At 38.0% G+C, this 24,283-nt stretch overlaps 1 protein-coding gene across 12 annotated transcripts in view; it reads left to right on the top strand.

Annotated features, from left to right (window-relative positions):
- PPP2R2C (protein phosphatase 2 regulatory subunit Bgamma) overlaps window positions 1–24,283 on the top strand; it is a 194,044-nt gene that overhangs the window by 76,076 nt on the left and 93,685 nt on the right. For 2 of the 12 annotated variants that reach the window (XM_039728919.1, XM_039728920.1), the window contains one exon: window positions 954–1,045. The exons of 5 other annotated variants lie outside the window; for them this stretch is intronic. In XM_039728919.1, coding sequence (XP_039584853.1) covers window positions 979–1,045 — 67 coding nt within the window. In that variant the 5' untranslated portion in view covers window positions 954–978. Of the gene's footprint in view, window positions 1–709; window positions 788–953; window positions 1,046–20,649; window positions 20,801–24,283 lie in introns of those variants that run through there. 5 more of the 12 variants (XM_039728914.1, XM_039728915.1, XM_039728922.1 and 2 more) reach the window with 5 other exon arrangements.

The raw sequence follows: 24,283 nt of genomic DNA, 5'->3' as shown, positions 1-24,283 counted from the left end.
GTGCACACTCATACGAGAAAAAAAGTGGTTGGTCATGAGGTTCCAGTCCTTGGTGTCTGAACTTGACATTTCCTCAAAGAAAAAATCCCAAACATCACAGCACTCCTGAAAGATACAGAGATCACTTTTGGAACAAACACACTTGTTTTAGTAGGGCTTTAAAGAGTTGGTTTGGAAAATGAAAACATTGCATTCATCACCATGCTCAAAAGAATGATTTATTCATGTGTTTCAGATAGTTATTTTTGTCTCTCTAATGGACTGCACTTTGGGATATACAAATCATTTCAATGTGTCATACTAAAAACTGGTGGCTGAAAACTGTTGTCCCAGCTGGAAACCATGAGAACTGTGGGAAGTTTCCTTTTCTCCTTTAAAAAAGAGAAAGGTCTTTGTTAGGATTGATTCTTGTGGTAAGCCTGTGTAGATTAATGTGGAAGTAAAATAAATTGTCTCTATGGAATGGGTTGGACAGGAGAAGCAAAATAACTGTTCCTCTATTAGGTGATTAATATAGTAATGGTTTCTGGAAAGGAAATACATGAAGAGCAGAAAACTGCCATTTTGAAATGGAGGTAGAAGGGAGAGCTACTTAATGGTTATTTGTTAATGTCAGAGTTGAGAGATTATGTTAAATACGATTTCCTTAATGATTTTATTTAGGCTGTCTCATTATGTTGGTTCTCAATGGCCATACCTCAGCTTGCTACATAGGTAACTGGCAAGAGCATCATCAGCTCATGAACCAAAGAATCCAGCTTGCTGCAAATGGAGCTCCAAGCAAGAGGTGAATGTAATCCAAATACTTCTGTAGGAGCTGGGAGTTCTTCACCACAGCCCAAAATGTACTTGCTCAAATCAGGCGTTTTCCAATTCATTTCTTTTTCCGTCGCTTGTAATGTGGAAGGTGCTGTCTGACAGCCCTGGAAATTAAGTCCTCTATTTCTCCACAGGACAGGTATAGCAAGGGCAGCAGCAATGCAAGCTTCCCCACACTGTCCTGCCAATGTTCCTCAGCCCAGTTCTGAAGAAGTCACTTCTGGAGGTGAGTGGGTGGAAGAGCCTCTCTGCAGAGGCTGCTGCAGGGCAGTGGTTCCTGCAGGATGGGCTGTTGGATGGAGGCTGGCACCTTGTCTCGAGTGAGCCACCAGTCTTTAACAGATAGTCACTTTATGTATCACAAAGCAGCATGGGCTGGATTCGTTGAGGTTGCATTCTTCTGCTTGACTGTTATCACATTTTGAATTTTCTTTGTGGCTGGATGGCACCTGTACTTTTTTTTTCTTTTTGCACTGTTTTGTTGTTAAGGCTTTGTCAATGCTTTATGTACACGTCTGGGAAGTGGCATGTGAATAACTGAATGCAGCCTGGTTGTAAATGTGGCACAGAAAAGTAGTTACTGGTGGCAGCCATGTGTGCAAGAGGAGCTGTAGGGCACTAGACCAAGAGGCATGCTTTGAAATGCACCAGAAATTGATAAGAAAGTGTATGTTGGTTTCCATAATCTAAATGAATGATTAGGTTTCTGTTGCAAAGCCATATCTTAACCATTTCTCTTTACATAATTACTATGTAATTTAGATATTAACATCAATTAAGCTGGTAAACTAATGTTCTTTTTTAGATTATTTTACAATTAATGAAATCTGTCTATCTAAAGCTAGACATGCAGCATTCTACACTATATGAAAATAAAGAGTGTGTATTGCAGTTACAATAGGTAGTCTTCCAAACCAGAAATATGTGATAAATTATGTGAGAGGAATTAATGATTGATGCAGGTTTCCAGAACAACAATAAAGAGTGCTTACCCCTTCGGCAAATTAATTCCGCTATACATTCCTGGAGTTACTTAAGCACTTAAATACTTCAGATACAATGAGAAGTGCTCTGTTTTCAGCCAAATTTACATCTCTTCAACACAGAAATAAATCTGAGAAAATGGGAAACAAAGGCTTAGCAAGGCTGTTAGGTCATGGTGAATTACTTTTCTAGTTTCAAATGCTGTGTGAAGGATTTGCAATGCCTTGATTGTAATTTGTAGTTGAGGCCCTTAAGTCTGTTTAACTCTGTTTCTATGGCTGTTTGTAAACAGGAGTGATAGCAAGAGACCATAGTACAATTCAATAATTGTATAAATTTAGCACTGTTCCTGTTTCCATGAGGTCACAGAGTAAGAAGAGTTAATTTTCCTAGTCAAAGTAGACTTGCTGAAGGGATTTCTTAATTTTTTAACTTTAAAGGATATGAATCAGAATAGTATTAATTCCATATACATCTGAAACAATTTCTGACTTTTAAATTTCTAATAAAAATTTATCAGGTAGCAGGGGCTATGGACTTCTGTTTATAATTAAAATTAATGACAAAGTCCTGTTGAGAAGTCATTTGAGACTGATCCATAAAGTGGAAAACAGTTTGAGGATCCGTGTCATGAGAATACATGGCATTAGGACATGTGCTAATAATAAACAAGTAAGTCACCTTTTTCAATGTTTGTATGGTGCCAATAAATCATATGGATTTAATTTTTTTCAGCTCTTTTGAATGCAGTGCAGAGTGCTAATCTCTTACTGATGTTGACAAAGCTGTAGGGACGTCCAGAGTTGGACCTCTCTGCCATGCAAACCTTTGAAGATAATTATATACCTTATCACAATTAAACCTTTTTTATAATAGACATTATTTTAAATTCAGATACAAAAATACGTTTTTAGGACAAACACAAGAATGGTCATAGAGACTGTTTTCTTCACACAGTATTTATTCAGACCACATATTCATCTGTCTCTGCATCTGCTTTCTGTGAATGCTAATTAATACAGAGTCTGATTTTTTTTCTGCATATTTACATTGAATAGTGGTGATCTAAAGTAGCACATGTGTAAACCAGCACATGGCCCAGAGCACCCAGAGCTCCCTCATCCTGCAGTCCTAACTTACACAAATCTGTTGTTCCTGTGGGACTGCTTACATGGGAAGAGGCTTTGCATTATGTTCATAGTTAGAGATCCCTATCTGAAAAGCTTCAACAATAACTTTATCAATTTGTCTTTACCTCCAGTTATGCCCTAGTGATTGTACAGCCTCTCAGATCTTCTGCCCAGGGACTGGGAGCGGAGGAAGTTTAAACCAGTCTTTCAAGAATGTATATCAATATTTTCCTGAAGATATAGTAAATTGGTTTGAGGCGTCAGGCTCAAATTACAAACTTTTTTTTCACCGCCAACCACTAGATAACAGAGTTTAAGGGACATAGTCAGAATTTTGGATCAAGTGTCAGAAACAAAGGCTGCAAAACAAGGAATAAGAAATGCTTTAGGTTCATATTGAATAATGTGTGGTCTTTGCATGGGTGGGAAACCTCCATGCTAAAATGTTGTTCCTTTTTTGACTTTCTGGTCTGTGAAGATAATATAGATCTGTGTTTATAATAGATCCAGGAAGGACTTTTCTTATTCTCAGTCTCCTGGAGATATGTCTTGAAAAGCATTTCCCTAGCAGGTTTGGAGTTAGAATGAAGTACATTGGTCTGTCTGTGATGATCTGGAAAGGAGCTGTGTAAGCTCAGATTGTTTAAAAGGAAGTGTTTATTGAGGCACCTAGCTATTACTGAGATACAGTAGGAGGAAATGCCTTCTAATCAAAGCTGTATGCCACTGCCATGTGTAAGTAAAAGGAAGAATAAAATCCCAAAGCTATCAGAAATGAAATCTCATTGCTCGACTATCAGGCTGTGCAACTGGTTTCACAGACTTTTCACATGGTTATCACAGGCTTCTGTCATGTTACTGTTTGGAATTATTGGGACTGTAGGAAGGAATTTGTCACTTGTCTCTCCAGGTTTCATGAAGGACTAAGCTTTCACTGTCCTTTAGTCTTTAGGTTCACAGTTTTAGTCCAGCAGTTTGTGACAAGATACCATTAGCAATGACCAGCTGCATAACAGAGGATATGAAAAATGCTTGGTTTTAAATTTGTTTAGTATTCTACAGCAATGCTATGGCATCTGTAAAGGTTTAAGTGTTGCCACACATGGAACTCATTGCAGAACCGTTGCTTTGAGCTCTTACAGGGCAGGGAATGCATTTTTCTGTGCACACATCAAGCCAACCCTCCCTAAGTCTTTGGGTATTCCTGTGGTGCAGGTAATTCATATTTATAGCAGACTCAGTGCAAGGAAGAAACAAACAAATAGTTCTCCAAGTCCCACAATAACTATTTCACCCATTTAATTATTTTCTTTTGAGTGCCTAGATAATTTAGGCCTACTGATATTGCTTTTGAGAGTGTCACCTTTAATTTTGTAGCAGAGTATTTGAACTCAGATGTTGAAAACAGTTCAACCAAAAGGATGAGACATGCAGACCAAAAATGAAAAGGTGATACAGAATGTAAATCTCCTTTCAGGAGTCTTATGAGAATGCCATCTGGTTATCATAATGACAACACAGGTAACCATCATTCTCTGCATTCCCTAAAATCCTGACTCACAAATGAGCTGGGTTTTCACAAAGTTAAGCTATAAGATCGACTACAGAATCCCATGGTTTTTGTTTTTGTCATTCTTCAATTTCTAGGAAGTCTGATGAGACCTAACAGCTCAAGAGCATTGAAGCTGATGAAATCTAAATTTTCCATACGTGTTTTCTACTTAGTATGCAGCAAATGAAAAGTTAGCAAAGTAAATGCAGAGACTCTAGAACTGTGAGATTCTCTGGGGCAAAATGAAGGGTTTTTGCACTTAAATACAGTTTGCAGTTGCTTTCTTAGTCTCATCTACTGTTCATTTGGAGTTGATAGTAAATTTCTCCTGCACTTAAATGGCTGTTGTGCCAGGAGGCTGTGGATTTTTATATGTTTTCTTTTGCTTCATCAAATACTCTAGGCTCTTACAGGGAGATGAGGCAAATTAGGAAATACGTTCTTTTATAAAAAGTACTTAAGAACATGCTTCAGGAAAAAGAGAGCTTAATTTGTTTCAAAGGACAGATGCATCTTAAAAGGCACTTAAATTTTAATCAATCCCTTAATTTTTATTAATCTGTAATGAAAAAAACCCCAGTGATTAAAATCCCAGGAAACTGATTTGAACTTACAAGCTGAGTTGTTAGATGGAATTTGGAGGTTTTGCTGTAACAATCTGTCAGATCCTATCTGTGTGTTAAGTGCTGAATGACCTTGTGCCATTTATGTTGCTCTGTGGTTTGTCAAAAGAAAAGGAGCTTGATTTGATAATTAAGTAGGAGAGAATGAAAAAGTGTATTCTGCCAGCTTGTTACCAGGTTGGGAGAGCAATGTCCTGTTTATTCTTTATGATGGAAGCAGTGGAGATAACTTTAGAATCACATTTATTCTGGATAACAATTGCTTTTTTAAAATATTTTTTTTAATTCTGAGGGGTTTTTTTGCTTGTGTGAGATAACTTTAGAATCACATTTATTCTGGATAGCAATTGCTATTTTAAAATATATATATTTTTTTTAATTCTGAGGAGGGGTTTTTGTTTGTGTGGTTTTTTTTCCTTTTTTTTTCTTTTTTTTTTTGGCTAGTGTTTAGACCATCATTGTTGATTTTTGAGAAATGAATCTCTGGTTTTTTTTCCTTTTTTTTTTCTTTTTTTTGGCTAGTGTTTACACCATCATTGTTGATTTTTGAGAAAGGAGTCTATGTGCTAGTTTACTTAATTTTGTAAGAATGCTGGAGTGAAGGCTGCCTGTCTATGTCAGGTAGAGCCCAATGGGACAGTGTTCTTTAAACTCCAGAACTATGAAAAAACATTCAGAAGAATTGATGTGTAATTGGAAAGGAAACTTTAATTGTAAATAAGTTTTTGGCATTGTGTTTCTCTTAGGATTTTGGGTAGGTATTATTTTTGTTATTTAAATTGGGGTTTGGCTATCAAGTTCTGAATGGTTGGGAAGAATTTTAAGGTCTTTTTGGAAGTAATTGATTCAATATTGTCTCCTGCCCCACTCCTGCCTGGTGACTGATGTGTTGTGCTGTCCCCAGTGGTGCAGAGGATTCTGAGAGACCTTTGGGAGCTGATGCTGCTGCTTCCTTCCCTACCCTGCTTTCTTCTGCATCTCCCTTCCCATAAAACATCCTCTTGGCTAAATGCTTGTGCAGAAGAAAACTGATGTTATGGCCTGTGTACTTTGCCTTTCCTGGTTTTACAGCTGACAGTGCAGTGACTGTGATGAGTGCACTGAGAGTTTGCTGCTTCTACCCTGGAACCTGTTAGTAAGTTTATGGGGATTTCTTGTGTGGAGTAATCTCCTTTGTTGGGGATAGTGCAAGTGTCTGTTTTCTTGTAACTTCGACTGGAATCTGACACAAGTTCTGAGCAGATCTCCTGCTGAATTTGAACTGAGCACTGCACAAAGTAAAAGAAGCTGGGAAGCAATTTGAGTTGAGCCTTGCCTGCAAGTAATAACATTTTTTAATCTGTAGTGCTGCTGGTTTCACACTGATACAGATCATTATTTTCTAGTACCTTCCCAATGATGGTATTTCTCTTCCTAATATTTATACTATTTGCTGATGCTATTAGCTTGGTTACATAGAGTCTGGATGCTGAAACTGCTAAGAGATGAGACTGTGTCAAAGAGATCTATTCCACACATTGATCCTGCCCTTGACTTCCCTTCGCAGGAACAGGATATGAATGAAGAAAATGCTACTGTGCTAATGTTAGATACAGAAAATATCCTCTCTGTTCACAGGATCAGTTTTGTAGTATTGATGTGCAAAAGAAACAGCTGGACTGATGTTTCAGGCATTTGGCTGTAGAACTGCATGGAAATGGGAGTGGAGGAATGTCTGATACCAACAAACCAGGAAAAGCCATCATAAAACAAACCTAAAGCCTCTTCCATCCTAGAGAGATTTGTAAATGGTGTCAGCAAGGACATCTACTTCTCACCTGACTGGTGCTTGAAGCTTAGCTTGGAATTTTCCTTGCAGAAGAGGAACTTGTTTTACATCGCCTGCAGACAGTGTGTCACCAGTGCCCCTGTGCTTCATCTGGACAGCCAAATATGCCTTTTTCTTTCTTTCCATGAGACAAGTAAACATAAAACCTAAACTGAAGATTTGATAATAGGGAAGAAACTGTTGTTGCTCACTCTTTTAAAAGATCTGGTACTGTGCTAGAGGGCAGAGAGCACTGTGGTGTGAAACAGAACATTTCACTGAAGTCATTATTGCTAATTTCAAATGAAGGTTTCTATGGGCTGTGTCTAAGACCAAGTATAATCTAAGTGTTAGATGTTACTTAAAAGTCTGTGATGAATAGTGAGATAGAGACAGAGATGCGTGGTGGGAGGAAGAGAAGGCTTTAATAGGAAAACTGTAGGGTGTGCTCATTTATGATCACCATACTCTTTGTCCAGTACCATAGAGGGAGAAAATCCTAATGATGCCAAGAGCTGAACAGCTGTTGCCTTTCTATACAAGCTGGTGCCTTCAAGGGTGCATTTACAGAAAAATAGAACTGGGAGCATGGAATGGGTGCACATAACAGGAGAGGCTAAGCCAATTAATCTCTAACTTTGCAATATGTATATATGTACATATATGCAATATGAGTATATGTACATACATGTAAAAGGTGTATATCTATGTATTTGTAGTATATGATTTTTTTTCAAATCAGAATAAGGTTTTGCATTTAATTTTAAATATTTTCTCTTTGATCTGCCTCTTTAAATCTGACTGAGGGAAGCAGAATGTTCTCTTATTGAAACATAAGCAGCTGTGCTATGCACATCTATTTTGAATGCTTTGGGATTGTTTTGTGTCTTTATAGTAATAAGTTAAATAAATAGACCTGTATCAGCAATTTTGAGGATATGAGCTTAGTGTGCAAACATCTGTTGTTTGTATTTGATGTGTCCTCCTGCCTTTCCAATAAACCTTTTGAGATGTATCTTTTCAGTATAGTTATCCTGCAGTGCTTGACAATGCTGACCATGGTTCTGTGATGACAAGCATAATATTTTGAAGAAATTTCTAAAAGATAAATTCTTTTATCTGTTCAGTTTTTATCTTCTCTTTCCATGTAGCTTCTCTGTGTCTCTTCTGGTGAAGTGCTTCTATTTTGAGGACTCCACAGAAGAAAAAAAACTGGTAGACTGACATCTTAAATATTGCTTGTGGTAGCTCCTACTGTCTGAAGTTTTTGAGGATAGGGAAGGACTTGGCAATACCTGAGTGTGCACATGAATGATTTCCTCCCCCTGCCCATCCCCAGTGTTCTTGCTGGCAGATGGTCCTTGAGGACTTTTGCCAGCAAGTGCAAGTCAGACAAGCCCCTAGGAGAGACTGATACCAGGCAGCCTTTCCCTCTTGCTGAGCTCAGCAGAACAAGCCTGCCAGTGAACCTGATCTATCATTTTCAAAGTTATTTCATATTTTTTGTCTCAGAAATCACAGTAGCGACAGAGCAGAGTGTTTAGCTCCCCATGAGAGTTGTCAAACATAACCAAAAACGAAATTAAATGATTGTTACAAAATAAATGCATGGGAGTGAGTTTCAAGTCTTGATGCTGCAATAACAGAAGTACCTTTTAAAGTATAAGCTTCACATAATTTTTTTGTTCAAAATGTTTCCCTCTGAAAAAAAAAGCACAATTAAGGTGGTTTTGTAGGTTGAGACAAGCTTCAGGATTCAACAGTAAACATTGCTCTGTAGCATCACTCTCACTGCCATAATAGTTTTGTACAGAACTGTTGTGGTTTCACCCCCTCTGGCAGCCAAGCCCCAGGCGCTTGCTTGCTCCCCCACCAGCAGGAAGGTTCAGGGAAAGAATTCAAAGAGTAAAAGCTGGAAAAGTCATGGGTTGAGATAAAGACAATTTATTAGGGAAAGCAAGAGCCACACACACAAGCAAAGCACTGAATATTAATTCAGTGTTTCCCATGGGCAGGCAGGTGTTCAGCTCAGGAGAGCAGGGCCCATCATGTGTAACAGTCACTTGGGAAAACAAACATAATCACTCCAAATGTCCCCCCTTCCTCTTTTTTTCCCCCCACTTTATGGATTGAGCATGGTGTCACATGGTCTGGGATATCCCTTTGGTCAGTTTTGGTCTCCTGTCCTGGCTCGGTCTCCTCTCAGCTTCCCCTGCACCCCCCACCTCCTTGCCAGCCTGGCCATATACCAAAACCAGAAAAGGCCCTGGCTCTTTGTAAGTGCTGTTCAGCAATAACAAAAACATTTCTATGTTATCAATCCTGTGCTCAGCACGAATCCAAAATACAGCACCATAATAGCCACTGTGAAGGAAATTATCCCAGCCAAAATCAGCACATTAACTCAGATTTAACCAGCAAATACGTATTTAATAATTAATGGCTTCTTTTTGTGTAAAATAATGGAACTTCATTTTGCAGATGAGAATCTCTCTTTTGTATTAATTCTCTTTGAATTCGTATTTCTCATTCCTTTTAGTTGTTCCAAACCCTGAACACTTGTTCTCTGCCTGACCTCTAACACTGTGGAGTAAAAAAAAAAAAAAAGAACTCCAGATGGTTCACTTCATAGAATGAGGGCACCTTTATTTGTAACACATTTACATGAATTAAAAATCTAACAAGGAAAATAAACTGTCTTAATCAGCGGTCCTTAAAAATGATGTCTGCAGTTGCAGACAGCCATGGTTGTGGTGTGATGTTGGATAAGTATCTCCCAGAGTTCCCACAGGCTGTCGGAGCCAACTGGGCTGCCCAGGCCTGAAGAGCCTGATCCAAACCTCTGTCTCACACTGGTATGTGTCCCACACCTTCTGGACTTCATTGTAATCACTGCAGTAGCAGGTGGTTTTCTGCAGCTTTGCAGAAGTGGGGTTTGGTATCTGCTCTGTGGTTACAGAACCCAGCAGAGGTCTGTGCCCTGTGTGTTCCTCATGGACCAAAGCAGCTATCTTTTAGTAATGGGTACCCTTCAAACTGCAGAATTCCAGTCTGAATTCTGGGACTTCCTCTGTCTATGACCAGGCTTGGAAGAAATGCTGGAGATAAAGAAGAGATTACTTTACAGAGCTGCTGGTGAAAATACTGCTCTTAGTCACATTTGATGTAGTTATGGTAATAATTGCAATGTATCAGAACTGATGGGTGAATAATTTTTTTTTTTAAAAGGTTCTTCTTCCTTTGTACCAACATGAAAAACCCTAACCTCAAGAATAAAAATTTCCATGGACTTTGATAATGCAGAGATTTAATCAAATGTGTTGTTCAACTCTGCCCTAAATTGGTATCAGATGCATATCTTGCTTGTTATTTAAACTGTGATAGCATGGAGTCACTAGGCACAGCTGGTTCCATAAACACAGAGGGAGGTGGTTTCTGCCCAGAGGAATGTAGTGTAAAGTATAAGACAAGAAAGAGACAGTGTGAGGATGTATTAAAACAGGGAGAACACGAGGTCATGGTGACTGGTCAGCACAAGAAGCAGCTGTAATGGGAACCTGGGTGCCAAGTGTCTTTATTTTATGGTAATCCATTTGTTGCAGTGCCCTGAGGAATATGGTTTGTTTTAGCTGAGCTCCAGAGTGGAATGTGGATCAAGCTGATCATCCAGTCTCTGAAAACATTCTTCACATTGAAAATACTCTCACATCATTATTTTCTGCAAATAACAATACAATAATATTAATAATTACCTCTGTAATAACTGAGCAGCTGTACTCAGACGTGTGACAGTGTCCTTGAACACCCTGGCACTCCCAAAACCTTAAGCCAGAGAACTTTGCTGTTTGCCAGTGAGCTATGAAAACATTTCAGCAAAATATATAGAAATGCACCTGAGAGTTTCTGAGCAATCTACAACATAAATATGCAGAAAGAGAACATTCATGGCAGTCATCATCTTTGGAGAAACTTAGAGGGCTTCACGTGGGTGACAGAGTCCATTTTAATGTGAGAGGATTTGATATGAATGTTTTTATGTTTATTTAAGAGATACATACAGAAAAATTTGTCCCTGTGTTGTGTAGTTTGAATGTAATGCAGTAAATCTATAAACCTTGTCATGGGGACCTGACATGCCTTAAGTGCTCTCTGTCCACAAATGGCCCTTTAGTGAGTAAAGGAGTGCTGATGCAGGGGTCAGCATGAGTAAAGTGCTCTCCAAAGTGGCTTTTCTGCAAAGATGTTATTATCTTGTCTACTACCACATTCCAGGCAGACTCAGTCTCTCCCTCTCTCTCTCTCTGATGGAATTCTAAGCCATAACTGATTCACAATCTATCCTCACAGATTTTTTATGACTCTCTCAGTAATTCCTAGCTAAACTGTGTTTGAATTGAGTTCAGTTGGTCTCAGCAACAGATGACAACTATCACTAAATAATGAAGGGTCATGTAGGAGAAAGAGTGAATATTTTTTACTTTCTCTAATCTTGGCCAAATTAATCTTTTACTCGCTGCATGTTTTACAAAATAGTTTTTTGTATTTTTACTGTTAGTGAAATACTGAGGTATACATAACTTATGAATATTGTTGTGGAATTGAGTAAAATTGTATTGGGAATGTGTATTTTTTCAGTTTGCTTTTAATTCATTTTCACTCATTAAATTTAAAAAGAAGAGAATTGCAAGTAGTGCCATTAATCAATATGTGTCCTGAACTGCAGAGCAAGTAATTTTTATAAGAGGGCAAGCCCCTGTGTTTATAATAAATCAAGTTCATTATCTTTTGAGTTTCCTGATTAAAGTAATTAGTCATTTATGCTGATACAAAGCCACCAGTGAATTCTTTGCTTTGTTTCACAAATATTAAATCTTAACTTGTTTTGTAAGGGTCGTTGGTTATAAACAGCTCCACATTGTGATGTAAATTTGTTGCTTTGTTAGTGGGGAAGTAGTTTCTGCCAACGCAAATTAATACACCAAGCAACTATCCTGCAGTTGGAACAACCTGCCTTTAAGACTGTAGCCTGCAAACTAATTAAAAAAGCCCAATAGGACCCAGCAAGTGGGGCTGGGCAGGGCATTGGGGTAGCTGGTGCTGAGGGTCTCAGGTCACTCAGGGGCTGCAGCAAGGCTGGGTGGGCTCCCCTACTTGTGCTCACGGCTGCCCATTCCCACAAACTCCTAGGGAAAGCTCTGGTTAGTGTCATTCTCCAAATATTTGGGAAGTTGAGGTCTGAATGTGCTTTTATATCTGCAGAATATGGCTGTTACCTGAGGGGCTTCAGTTCAGAATGCCAGGGTCACTCCAGCTAGGTATTAAAAAGGTCTTTGCCAAGCAAAAATTAGTGCTTTGGAGAAAAGCATGCATGAGATTGTACTTCTTCTTGGTAAGAATACTCTCTTCTGGGGTAGGGTTAAACACAGCTTAATTTTCAGTATGAAAACTTTCTGTTCCTCTGGAAAGTTTCTCTACTTCCAGGCATCAGTCCCAACCAACATGTATTTGGCATCGTATTTGTAAAACTTGCCCTAACACTGGAATAAATCCATACATTGAGGACAGAAGTTTGGAAGTCTCCTGAGTTGTTTTGTGGATTTTAATTAGGTGTGCCTATGGTCACAGGTAGAATTAAGTAGGATGAGCATGATAATTTCAGTGTAAATCTAACTTTTTTTCTGAATGTCGAGTGTTTCAGGACCTGCAAAAATGTAACATTAGAAAGCACCTAAGGACCTCGACTGCAACTCCTAGTTAAAGAAAACAAGTCTTTTTTTCTTGAATGTCGAGTGTTTCAGGACCTGCAAAAATGTAACATTAGAAAGCACCTAAGGACCTCGTTAAAGAAAAGCACCTAAGCACCTAGTTAAAGAAAACAAGTCTTTTTTTTCTGCTTTGTTTTTTTGTACAATTCCAATTCAAGGGTAATTGTAAGCCTCCAGATTCTTTCTTTTCATATTAGAGTACATCCTTTAGGGTTAAAATAAGGGAAACCTTTCCAGCAGTTACTTTGGTCACCTGCTGTGCAAACTAATAATGCCATGCTAATCTCAAAAGGACTGTCAGTCACAGTCACATTTGAATTTCAGTGTTTCAGGAAGGAGACAATCAAGGGAGGGAAATTAGCTGAACTAGCACTATGTTGTACTACTTGATTTTAAAATCTACAGTCAATCAAATACATCAAGAATGGAAGGTGTGTTTTTAAGGAGGTACAGATTTGTTTACAGGATTTTTTTGTGAATTTTGATGGTGAATATTAATAAGGAGCAGTACTATAGGTTCTTTTTTCTTTTAGCATATACTGCAATGAGAAATAAGTAATTTCATAAGGGGTGAGGATTTGAGAGATTCAGCTTGTAAAACAGGGTAGTTGTGACTAAGTGCAGGTTAACACATGAGCTCTGGCGTTTGTTTTCCTGTTGTTAGTGATGAAACACTGCACAATGTTCACAAGGAAGCTTAAATGTGCTTTAAAGAAAGAATTTTCATATGCTAGGACAAAGAAAATAGTTATTTTCAGAGATTTCTAATCATTCTAGCATTTTCCACAATAAAAAAAAAAAGATGGGCTACAAGAAGTTGTCTAAAAGGATGAACATTGTAATTTGAAAAGAAAATAGGTTCTAGTGATTGTTCACCACCTGGATATTAATGTAGGCAATTACCAGGTCTTGCCTTTTAAACATTATTATGTTAGAGTAAGAAAAAAGCCTATATTGTATTTTATATGACCTTTCTAATACTATATATACACATATAGATTTGTGTTATTTGTCTCTAATTCACCAAATGTTTCTTATGTGTGGCTCAAGGCATTTATTTATTGCAAGGCTTCAAGCTGTGGTAAGCAAGGTCATAGATTAAGAATTGATTTCCACAGTTGCTCTAGCATACAAACTAAATTTCTCTTGGTTGGTTATAAAAACTACAGCTGGGTGTAAATTCAGCTTTTCAACTCTGTCTTGAAAATGAATGTTAAAACAAATGAGAAAATACTCTGTATGTATTGCATGTTACATTTAGACCTTCAGCTAAAACTTAAGGAAGACAAATTGGTTTTCTTGATGCAAACTGCTGAGTAAAACTATGCCAATAATAAAGACAGTGGGTTTTTATTTCACTTGTTTTTTTCTTGTTATGACTTTATTTTTTAAATTCAGATTTCCTGAAGATTTTCCATCAAATAATGTTTTGATCAATATCTTGATTAGTCTTTTTTTTTTTGCTATATGCTTCTAGAGCCATTGCTAATTGAAATAGGAATGTGGGTTTCAAAATGAAATATAGATTATCTTCTTTGAAAACATGAGAAAAAGAAAAAATCTCATAGAAAAATATTTTCTACAAGAAATAGAAAAATCCTGCTGTTTTATTAGCATTGTCTCTAATGTGAAACACGTTTTTTTTTAAACTGAAGACTATTTAGACTGAACTGAAAATTCACCTTATCAAGGAGATATGTTCTGGGGGTGTTTTTATGGTTTTCTTTATAGGTTGTTGTGTTGGGTTTTGCTTTTAAGATGTGCTTTTGTTGGTAACAGTAGTAGAGCTTAACTGTATGCAGAAATCAATTTGTGTAAATGTCAAATTCACTCTTTTGTGAATCTTTCCAGCAATACACAGATTCCTGCTCATAGGAAATAGATAGTAAATCTCAAGATGGAGAAATTGGCCTCTTAGACACATCTTTAAAGAAAATATTTCCGATATAATATCCTGCCCTCTCTTACTGAATTAGAATGCCTGGAACAGAAAACATAATATGTAGTTTGTTTCCAGATCACTGTCAACATCATCAGGTGAATTTAAAAAACACTAGCTTGGCCTCTGCTGTTTCTGCTGTTAGCAGAGGAACCAAATTGCAAGATGATTTTTCTAAGATCACAGAGGATGTCTGTCAGCTTGATGGGAATTGTTTTGCAGTGCACAACCTTCACTTTACCTTATGGCACCACACAAAGGAGTGGTGTGGCAAAGGTTTTGTGGTACTGTGATCTGCTAAAACAATGGCTGAATTGCCAACCCTTTTGCACATTAGTGCATGAAGTAACTTTCTCACAGTGGTCACAATATGCTTGTAAAGCAAAGCAGTTGGAAAGTGAAGTACTGTGTGATGGAAGCAGTAGACAGTTTGGTGAGTAAAATAGGTGAGGATTTAAAATATAAACTTCATTAAGGAAAACGTGTGTGGAAATGAAATACCTCAGAAATCACTCCTCTTGCCAATTCAGGTGGATATATTTGAGGAATGAAGTTGTGAAATTAATCTGATCTTTAATGATCTTTATCCCCCCCCTGAACCATATTTTGCAGGATTAGAATAGACAGATCTCCTTTCATGGCTGTTCCCAGCAAACTGCTTAGCACTTGACCATATTTTGCAAAATTTTGAGTGGCAGCTTATTTTAATGTATTGGAAAGAGAGGATTTTGTCAGGTTTTTTAAATTCCCATGTCTATAACAAACTTCCTTTTGACTTCATTGAGATTTCCATATGGAGATACCTCAAAAAAATGCAGCTTTGTAGTGAAATACAGTGAATCAATTCAACTCAGACTTTCTTGGAATAATAAAGTCCCACTGAAAACCTTGTTAGGAAGGAATTATGATTATCAAGTCTGATAGTCAGGGAGGCTTGTTGTTAGTGTATTACTGCAGGACAACACAAGCATGGTCATGCCTGACTGAATACAAGATTTATGCCCATTTCTAAATTGTAGATATTTTTGTTTTAAAGAACACTGAAATATGTATGAAGAATTTTGGACTGATTCATTAACTTTGAATAAATTCCTACAACAAATGGGTGAAATGAAGAGAAAGCAAAAATAACTACCTTAGCAGGACTCATTGTGTGAGGTTGGCTGCCTGCAGAGACACAGGACTAATAAAGAGGGGTCACTGATAATTCGCTGTAGATCCATTTGATGGTAAGCTTTGAGAAACATAACCTTTTGAGAAGCAGATATGGCACCATCCTCCAAGATTTATGGGCAGGAGTTGACTGTGTGCACCTGAGGAATGTCTGTCTATCAGCAGCCTAGGAGTTGGGGCCTGTGTAGGAATCTCTTGTGAAAAATTCTGTTTGAAAAGGTGTATCCTTTCTGTTTGAAAAGGTGCAGGCATTTGAGACTGTTGGGGTCTTTGAGTCAGCAGGGAAGTGTGCTGCTGTAGTGACTTAGGCACCCAAAGATGATCAGGGGGCTGGAGCACCTCTCCTGTGAGGAGAGGCTGAGAAAATTGAGGTTGTGCAGCCTGAAAGAAAGAAAGAAAGCTCTGACCTCATTGTGTCCTTCCAGTACTTGAAGGGGGCTGCAAGGGAGCTGGAGAGGGCCTTCTAGCAAGGCTGTATATTGACAGGACAAGGGGCAATGGCCTTAAAATGAAAGAGGGAAGGTTTATGTTGAATATTAGGAAGAAGTTATTCTCTGTGGGAGTGGTGAGACATTTAACCAGGTTGCCCTTGGAAGTTGTAGTTGCCTTATCCTTGGAAGCATTCAAAGACAGGATAGGGCCCTGGGCAACCTGGTCTAGTAGAAGGTATCCCTGGCCATGGCAAATAGTTGGAACTTAATGATTTTTAAGGTCCCTTCCAATCCATACCATTCAGAGATTCTGAGACTTGAGTCTTCCCTTCTGGCATGTTTGTTATCTCAGCACTTGATTCGAAATGTAGAAAACTGTGGTCTTTCTGATTTTAATTAATCAGAAAATTAAACTTGTCAAGTTCCCTGAAGATTAAATGTGTGCAAATGTAAATATTCTTATAATACTGTGATTTTTGTAACACAATTTGTACTTCTTCATATGTTGTTATCAAAATGTACATATACTCCAGTGGTAGTATTATGTTACATTAGTGGGGATTAATGCTTCAAAATCCAGTACCTGCAGCCAGAGGGTGAACCACCTCATTTCAGAAACATCAAGGGACTGCAGTCATTTACATTTGATTGGGCTTTCTTGGATGCATATGCAATTTCTCTGCACCCCACTGTACAGCACTTGGAGCCAGGCTCTGGTCTGAAGGAGGTGACTAATGGCAGTAATTATCTATTGCTCTTTCTGCTGCACATCTGCTCAGCAACATAACTCCTTGGCTTGGGTTAAAACAGTGCTGAGGCTTTTTTAACCACTCTGAGAGAAAAAATATGTGTCATGCAAGGAGTTATGCATTCCTGACTTCATCTTTTTGCCACCTGCTGCCTTGCTCTGACATGGATGGTTCTGTGAACCACACTGAGGTAGAAGTTGTGAACAACTGGTCTTGCTGAGACCCTTCCTCAGCTCCTTCTATGTTGAGTTCCCTCAACACCAGAAATATGTTCCTTAAGACTTAAGTAAACATGTTCATTGGTTTTTTTTTCCTTCTCATGATAGCATTTTCATGAAGGACCAGATGATGGCTGGTTCACATGTGGCTTTATTCTGTTTTGATGGTGGAGAATTGGACATACTTCATTTTCTTAGTAGGGAGATGGATTTGAATGCTCAAACAATGAAACTATGTGACCAAAGGAGTGCTGTAATGTAGGTTTCAAGTACTCTGTAATTTAAAAGACATGTTGCTGCATTCTGTTTTAAAACAACTTTACTCATACCTCCTTCTTCTGTGCTTCTCTCCTGTGGATGTTTTCCTTTGTGGAAGGGCTGACTTGAAACATTTTAAGTTTTTCTTTCTGTTGTATAAGGGGTAAACATACAAACATGAAGCAGTTCTTTTCTAAGAATTCCGCCTCTGTGGTTACTCCATTGCTGTGATTACATTTCAGCAGCTCTAGATTCCAGTACTGTTGCATCCCTCTGCTTTCAGTTTTTAATGAAAAGTTTTCATAGCCAGAGATCAGATCAAAGTGGTTTGGTATTGACTAACAGTGCCTCCCCCACCACCCAAAGGTTCAGCTATGAGTGAAAGGCTATTAAAAGCAATATTGGTGCAGATGCCAAGTGGGAAGAGACAGCAAGCATGTAATAATTAATTTGTTTCACAGTGAAATGTATGTAAAATAATAAATTATTTTAAAACTGGTTTTCTTCTGTTTATCCTCTTTTAATCTCAGTTTTCCATAAGAGTAATAATAGTAATTTTGTCTCAGTGAAGACTGTCTTAGTAATGTTGCACTGAAATTCTTGTATCTTTCAGTGCTGATACTTAATTTTAGTAATCAACCCTTATGCCTTGACTGTCCTGAAATTTAGTCCTTTCTACACCTACAGGTTTTAATAAAGGCATGCAGACTTCATTTAGTTAATCAGTATAAGGCAAAAATGGATAAGACACTTGATGGATTTTTCCTAAGGACAGGCATTTGTGTTTACAGACAAGTGAACACATCAGGTTGTGCAACAGCTGTGTCTAAGTTGATGTAGAAGTAGGCATTTATGCTCTGCACAGATTATTTTTTTCTCCACATATGCAGGCATAAGGCTGAGGTAAAAATGTAATGTTTAGTTTCTAGATAGTGCACAATGTCCTGTGGTCAGTTAGTTTATACAAACATGTTTCTGTATTACTGTGCAGGAGGACTGTAGCATTCATCATAAAAACCCAGATCTGAGCAGAATAAAATGATCTTTTCAAAAGCAAACTTGCAAGAAACTTTCTTCCATTTGAAGGGCTGTGGTTGACTTTTTAAAATGACGGTTAATTGTTCATCTGACCTATTTGTCTAGAAAAAGTGGTACTAAATCCTGTGACATTGACAGTAGAGCTTTGATCATGGGAATCCAATATTCATTGCTTGAGGGCATTTGCTTTTGTAAACAGGAACTGTGATTGTTAATGTTCTTCTGAATATCCTAAGTCAACATTTGGAGCTGAATATTTCAGGTGTAAATACACAGCCGGAGCTTGATACTATTACTGTTGTATTCCATTCATTTTTTTGGTAAGTATTTTAATATTTTTAAAATAAGAAGTGAGGATTTATTTTTTAAACCAAATTTCTGCAACGGATATTTCATCACTGAAAAGCAGCCTGATAGTGGATCTTTTTTGAGTCTCTGCTTTCTGACAAGCTGCAATAGCCCACCTTCTGAAGAGCACACAGGCGGGTTTAGAAGAACACCTTGAGCTGCCATTCAAGCTTAAGAAGAGACATCAGCAGCATAGGATGGCTGTGCTACAATTTTCCCTCCATTGGGATTCTGCTCAGTGTTTGACAGTGCCATGCATGTTCTCTTCCATGGCCTACACCTACACTGGCTCAAGCAGTGGAAAATCAACAAAAACATGCAGAGGCTGAGAGAGATGCTTGAAGAAGCTGAAGAAATATAGTTCTTCTGGTGTGAGACTTCTAGGTATGCTCTTCTTTTTATCAACAAAATGACATAGTGCTTGAACTGTTGATTTTATTTTACCTGATGTCTGAATACAGATTTGTTTATAGTATTTCTTGTTTTTTTGTGCTAGGAAGTTGAAGAAGGGAAGTCATGTTGAATGCAGGGCAGTTGATGTTAATAAATTTTTTTCCCTTTTCCACACCTTCAGTAAGACACAGTTACGTGGGACAGTTTGAATGCTTTCCTAGTGACATGGAAAAGCCAGAGAAGGCCACAGACTTGCAAATAGAAAGTAGTTATTTGCTCATTCAAAACTGGCAAGAAAGCAGCTAATACATTGCTCCATGACTGGCTCAGAGTTATTAATGATACCTGAACAGTTTTATGTATCACATCAGTCATATACCTGATCATTGTTCTCTCATGTGTTTTCTGTTCTTGGCCTGTCTGAGTTCACTTGTGGCAGAGAGCTCTTTTTGGATGCATTTCGGTTCCTGTTTTACTTTGTTTAGAAAATAATCATACTGCAAATCTTAGACAAGTGTTGGAGCTCAATCTTGTTTTGCTGTCTTGATCACGAGCATCTGACACATGACAGTTCTCCACTTGCTACAGAACTAACCTAGTAACTCCATGCTTGTCTGATGGCTTTTTGTCTGTTTTTGCCTCTCAAAGGCACTAATGTGAGGATGTTTCCTGACTTCTTAGTACTTATTTTAATTAACTGACAGTTATTTCTCTTTTATTCTGAAAGAGAAGGTACTGGTAAAAACTAGCTACGCAGGACAGTAATATCAAGAAAACCAGCTATTTAGGTTCAATTTAAGAGAAAGAAATTTTGCTCCCTTCTCTTAAATAAATGATGAGGTGGGTTTGTTCTTTTGTCTACACCCATCTTTACACTTTCCTTCGTTATACTCATCTGCAAATAAAGTCCCTTGCTAAACTGAGATGCTCTCTCTACCTATACTTAAAATAACCCTAGGAGTTGTAAGAAAGTGCACCCACGTGAACTGTGTTTTCAGCCTGTGTAGTTGTTTGCAAACTGCATGTAGTTTGGTTTCACAGTACTCACAGTGTGCCAGAGAAGAGCTAATCCTGTGGATATTTAGTATCTTGCTCCTGGTCCTGTCAGGCCATGTGGGTGAGCATGAATCTGTGCTGAGGCTTTCCACCTTAACGGAGTCCTGCAATTTGGACTGATGTAACCTCTTCATATTGGGTGGAGAGTTTGATCTGTGAATCACCACTGAATTTACAAGAGGAAAGGAGCTCAGATATCCCCTGAAGAGACTGTGTTGATATAAGGAGCTGCAGTGTTGGATGTAGAACTAGCTGACAAACAGTCTTGAAAAGTTGAATTTTTATGGGAGAAATTAAATGAAATTAAATTAATCTGTTGTATACCAGAGGTGGCTCAATAGCTCTGTTTTTGTTTTTATTTGAAAGATATCACCTGCTGGCTGCAGAGTGGGTGGATTCAGCTTCCTTCTGGAGCCTGAGCACATCACTCGAGGAAGATCTTGCTTTCTGCTGCATCCTAAAGACAATATGGAAGGGGAGAGCATCTGTGAGGTTGATTCTGGAGATGGACTGGGAGGTAGGGATGCCTGTCACTTATTTTTGTGTTCAACCCAGATGGCTGGTTACAGGAATCCCTTATGACAATGAACCTTGGAATTTACTAATGCAAATGTGATAAAGGTGTCTACAGTTCATTGATTGTATTTTGTCACTTTACAAGCAGTGAATAAAAGTTTTTCAAAACAGCTGTGTCTTAGAGGAGGTGGTACATGTAGACAGTCCATGTTGTGAGTGTTGTTATTTAGTCTGAGATGTCCCAGAGATAATACAAACCCTAAATTCCTACAATAAAAGTAAAGCCTTTTTTCTCTTTCTTTGTTTCTCTTTTTTTGTGTCTCCTGCACTAACTGTATTGCACACACTGTTTAGTTTGTATTTTTTAACTGCACTACAGGAAACTGGATGACATGGTACTGAGTCTGTCTTCTATCCTAGTGACCCATGTGTAGATGTACACTTTTCTCTGATCTAAAACTTGTAAACTAAAATTTGTAAAGAACTTTGTTCTCATTTAGCTACAAATTCAATGGGTGTCCTTTTTGCACTTCATTGCTCACTTCATTGCTGTGGTTTATAATTTTCATAGTAGGGTGAAAAACTTCTGAGAGAGAGTAATATTACATATTTCTGCAGGGCTGCTGATTTTGTGTATAATGCAGGGGATCTTTGACAAGATTGGATAAACGTGTCTGCTTTGAATTCCTGGTTTAACACAGCTTCTTCTGAGACTAACCAAGCAAACATCTTTAGTTTGCAGAAAACCTTGAACTGCCTAGGTCAGCTCACTGTTGAACTCAGAAATCTAAATATTACAGGAAACAATGAGGCTCTACATTAAAAGGTTGTAATAGCATAAGACTCGGCATGCTGCACATCTGTTTAATTGTTTAAGTTGTTTTGTTTAATTGTTCTGTAACTGAATTGTGATCAGAGAGATTATTTTTTGTATGAGTGTTACTGTGCTTGTGCTAAGATGCCTTCTTTTGTGTTTAATAGTTCTGTAATTTTTTCCTGGGCCCTTGATGTATCAGCAGTACTGTTTAGTAGGAGGAGCAGTTTGCACAGTGTTACCACTGAGTTTCCTTCACACAAATGCATTGCTTCCAGACACCCATCAGTTGGGTTGACATGCAGATATGTATACCTAAACTGTTTACTTTTTTTTTCTAATAAAGAATCTGGTGGCTCAAGTTAGTTTTAATATTTCTGATAATACTATTAAATAATTATTTTGCCATAATACTAATTTTGTTACAATAAATTGTAATAAGAACAGTGGAAGTATTTATGCTCAAATGATGCCTTTCTGCTAGGCAAATGAAGGGTAACAGAATCTTGGCATTGTCTTCACCATTCTGAGCCATTTGTGTTGCCCTCTCCCAAGTTTAGGAAACAGCTGAGGCCATTGTTCTGATGGCTACTCTTGAGCATTAGTTTAGGCCTTACCATTGTGTACTCCAGTCACTGGACCTCTGCTGCATCTTTGTCATGGATTTCATGCCAATTTGAGTGTGGAGGAATTGTTTCAGACCTGAGGTCACTGACAGTTTTGTATTCCAGTCCTCCTTGAGTTTGACCTTATTTGTTATAAGTTACTGCCCTTGATCCACGTTCTTCAATTTTTATATGCAAGAGTGAGTATGTACATTTAAGTATGCAAAATGAATAACCATTTTTCTGGCTTGTCCTCTGCATTCTGGATTCTGACTTAAGATTGTAAACTCTAGAGAAAAAATTTACAGTTTCAGGGAACAGAATAGATTGTAGTTGACATAAGTTGAATAGAAAACTGGCACGAGAGCAAAATCTGATAGTGCACATGCTAAGGCCATACTTCCAGGAGCATGACAGCATTTCTAGTGTACATTTATGTATAGTTCTTTCTTGGAAAAAGTGTCCTTGCATGAGTAATAGTAACCACAGAGTACCATTTTGTATGTTTTCAGAAAGCAGGTGATATGAATTCCTAGGTAGCAGCTCAAGTGAAAAAATATTCCTTGCTTCCTCCCTTGTAAACAAAACAAGGGTAAATCAAAACAAGCTAACCATATAATCCTGTTCTAAAAGTATGAAAAATAGGTAAGAGTGATCACTGTGGTAATCAGTCCATCAAGCATTCTTATCTGATGAGCAAGGGAAGCGTTGGAAATTCACACGTTTTAAAAGTCAAGGGCAACTAGAACTTTGAATGTAGCTTTGCTAAGTTTCTTGGGCTATTTTTGACCTGTTTTTACTTATTTCTGCTTTTGACATCTACTGTTTGTGGAGCCAAATTAGTAAATGTTTCATTATTTTGTGGAACCTGAAGTAAATAAAAGTGTGACTTTCAAGTAAACTAAGTATCTTTTGGAAGATAAAGGGCATGCATACGTTCTGAGAGAGTGTTTAACAAAGCCTGTATTCATCCTATATATATAATATAAATACAGACATATCTTGAGATATGTACAGGTCAAGCACAGATGTATGGTTACAATTAAGCTGATTTCATGTCTGAATTATGATGCATCAGAGATCTAAGACAAAACAGAAACTTGCCCATTTTCAACAAGTACAGAACGTCAAGCAATTTACCAGTACGATGGAATCACCTCCCAAAACCAAAGTATACTTTGTTAATTTAAGTTCTGTGGGCTCTGATGCAGGAGTTTCTTGGGAACATAAAGTTCCTGTAAGACTGCATGAGTTTGGGGCTCAAAAGGCCTTAAACATTTTTTGGCCATTGTCAGATACAGAAAATATATTAACAAGTACAATACCCCATAGTTCTTTATCTCCTTGGTAGAAAACAAGGCCATGATTTTCAGGAGCCCAAAGTAAGGCCCTTCCCCTAATTTTAATGGCAAAAAAATACATGGATTTTCCTACATGTCGATGGCTTGTAATGCTCCATAATGCCAGTAAAAGCTCAGAAATTATGCTTGTAGAGCACAATTTGATATTGTGGAGTTATGGACTTATCTCTGACTTGGTTTAAAAATTAGCCCTAATATTAAAAGCAGTGCTCTGGGTATTGCATATTTTCTTTACTTGATACTTCATAGGAGGTTTTGAGTACCTCTTAAATGATGCACAAAGAGGAACAGAGCTGACATTTCCACTGGCCTGTAAAGCCATTGTAAGGATGTGGGCATCCTTACAATGCAGGCAAATAGAGTCTCCTGAGTAAAGACACCCTAAACATGGTTGAAGAACAGACAGGGCTGTGATTCTTCACTGTGCAATGCAGTAAATACCTATTACAGCTGACCTAGAATACATGGGTGTATTTCAGATCAAAGACTTCATAGCTTGAGTTGCTGAGGAGAGATCTCTTCTTTTCCCCAAATGCAGGAGCTCTGCAGTGGAGTGACCTTGGCTGGCTGCCAGGTGCCCAGCAAGCTGCTGTCTCATGCCCCCTCTGCAGCAGCACAGGGAGAGAAAGTAAAATGAAAGGATAAGGAGAGGACATCCTTCAGCAATTACTGTCACAGGCAAAACATACTTGACTAGAGAAAGA

The sequence above is a fragment of the Passer montanus genome, unplaced genomic scaffold (genome assembly GCF_014805655.1).
Source record: "Passer montanus isolate IOZ18808 unplaced genomic scaffold, ASM1480565v1 scaffold67, whole genome shotgun sequence".
NCBI classification, from domain to species: domain Eukaryota; kingdom Metazoa; phylum Chordata; class Aves; order Passeriformes; family Passeridae; genus Passer; species Passer montanus.
This window is presented reverse-complemented; position numbering and strand designations above follow the sequence as displayed.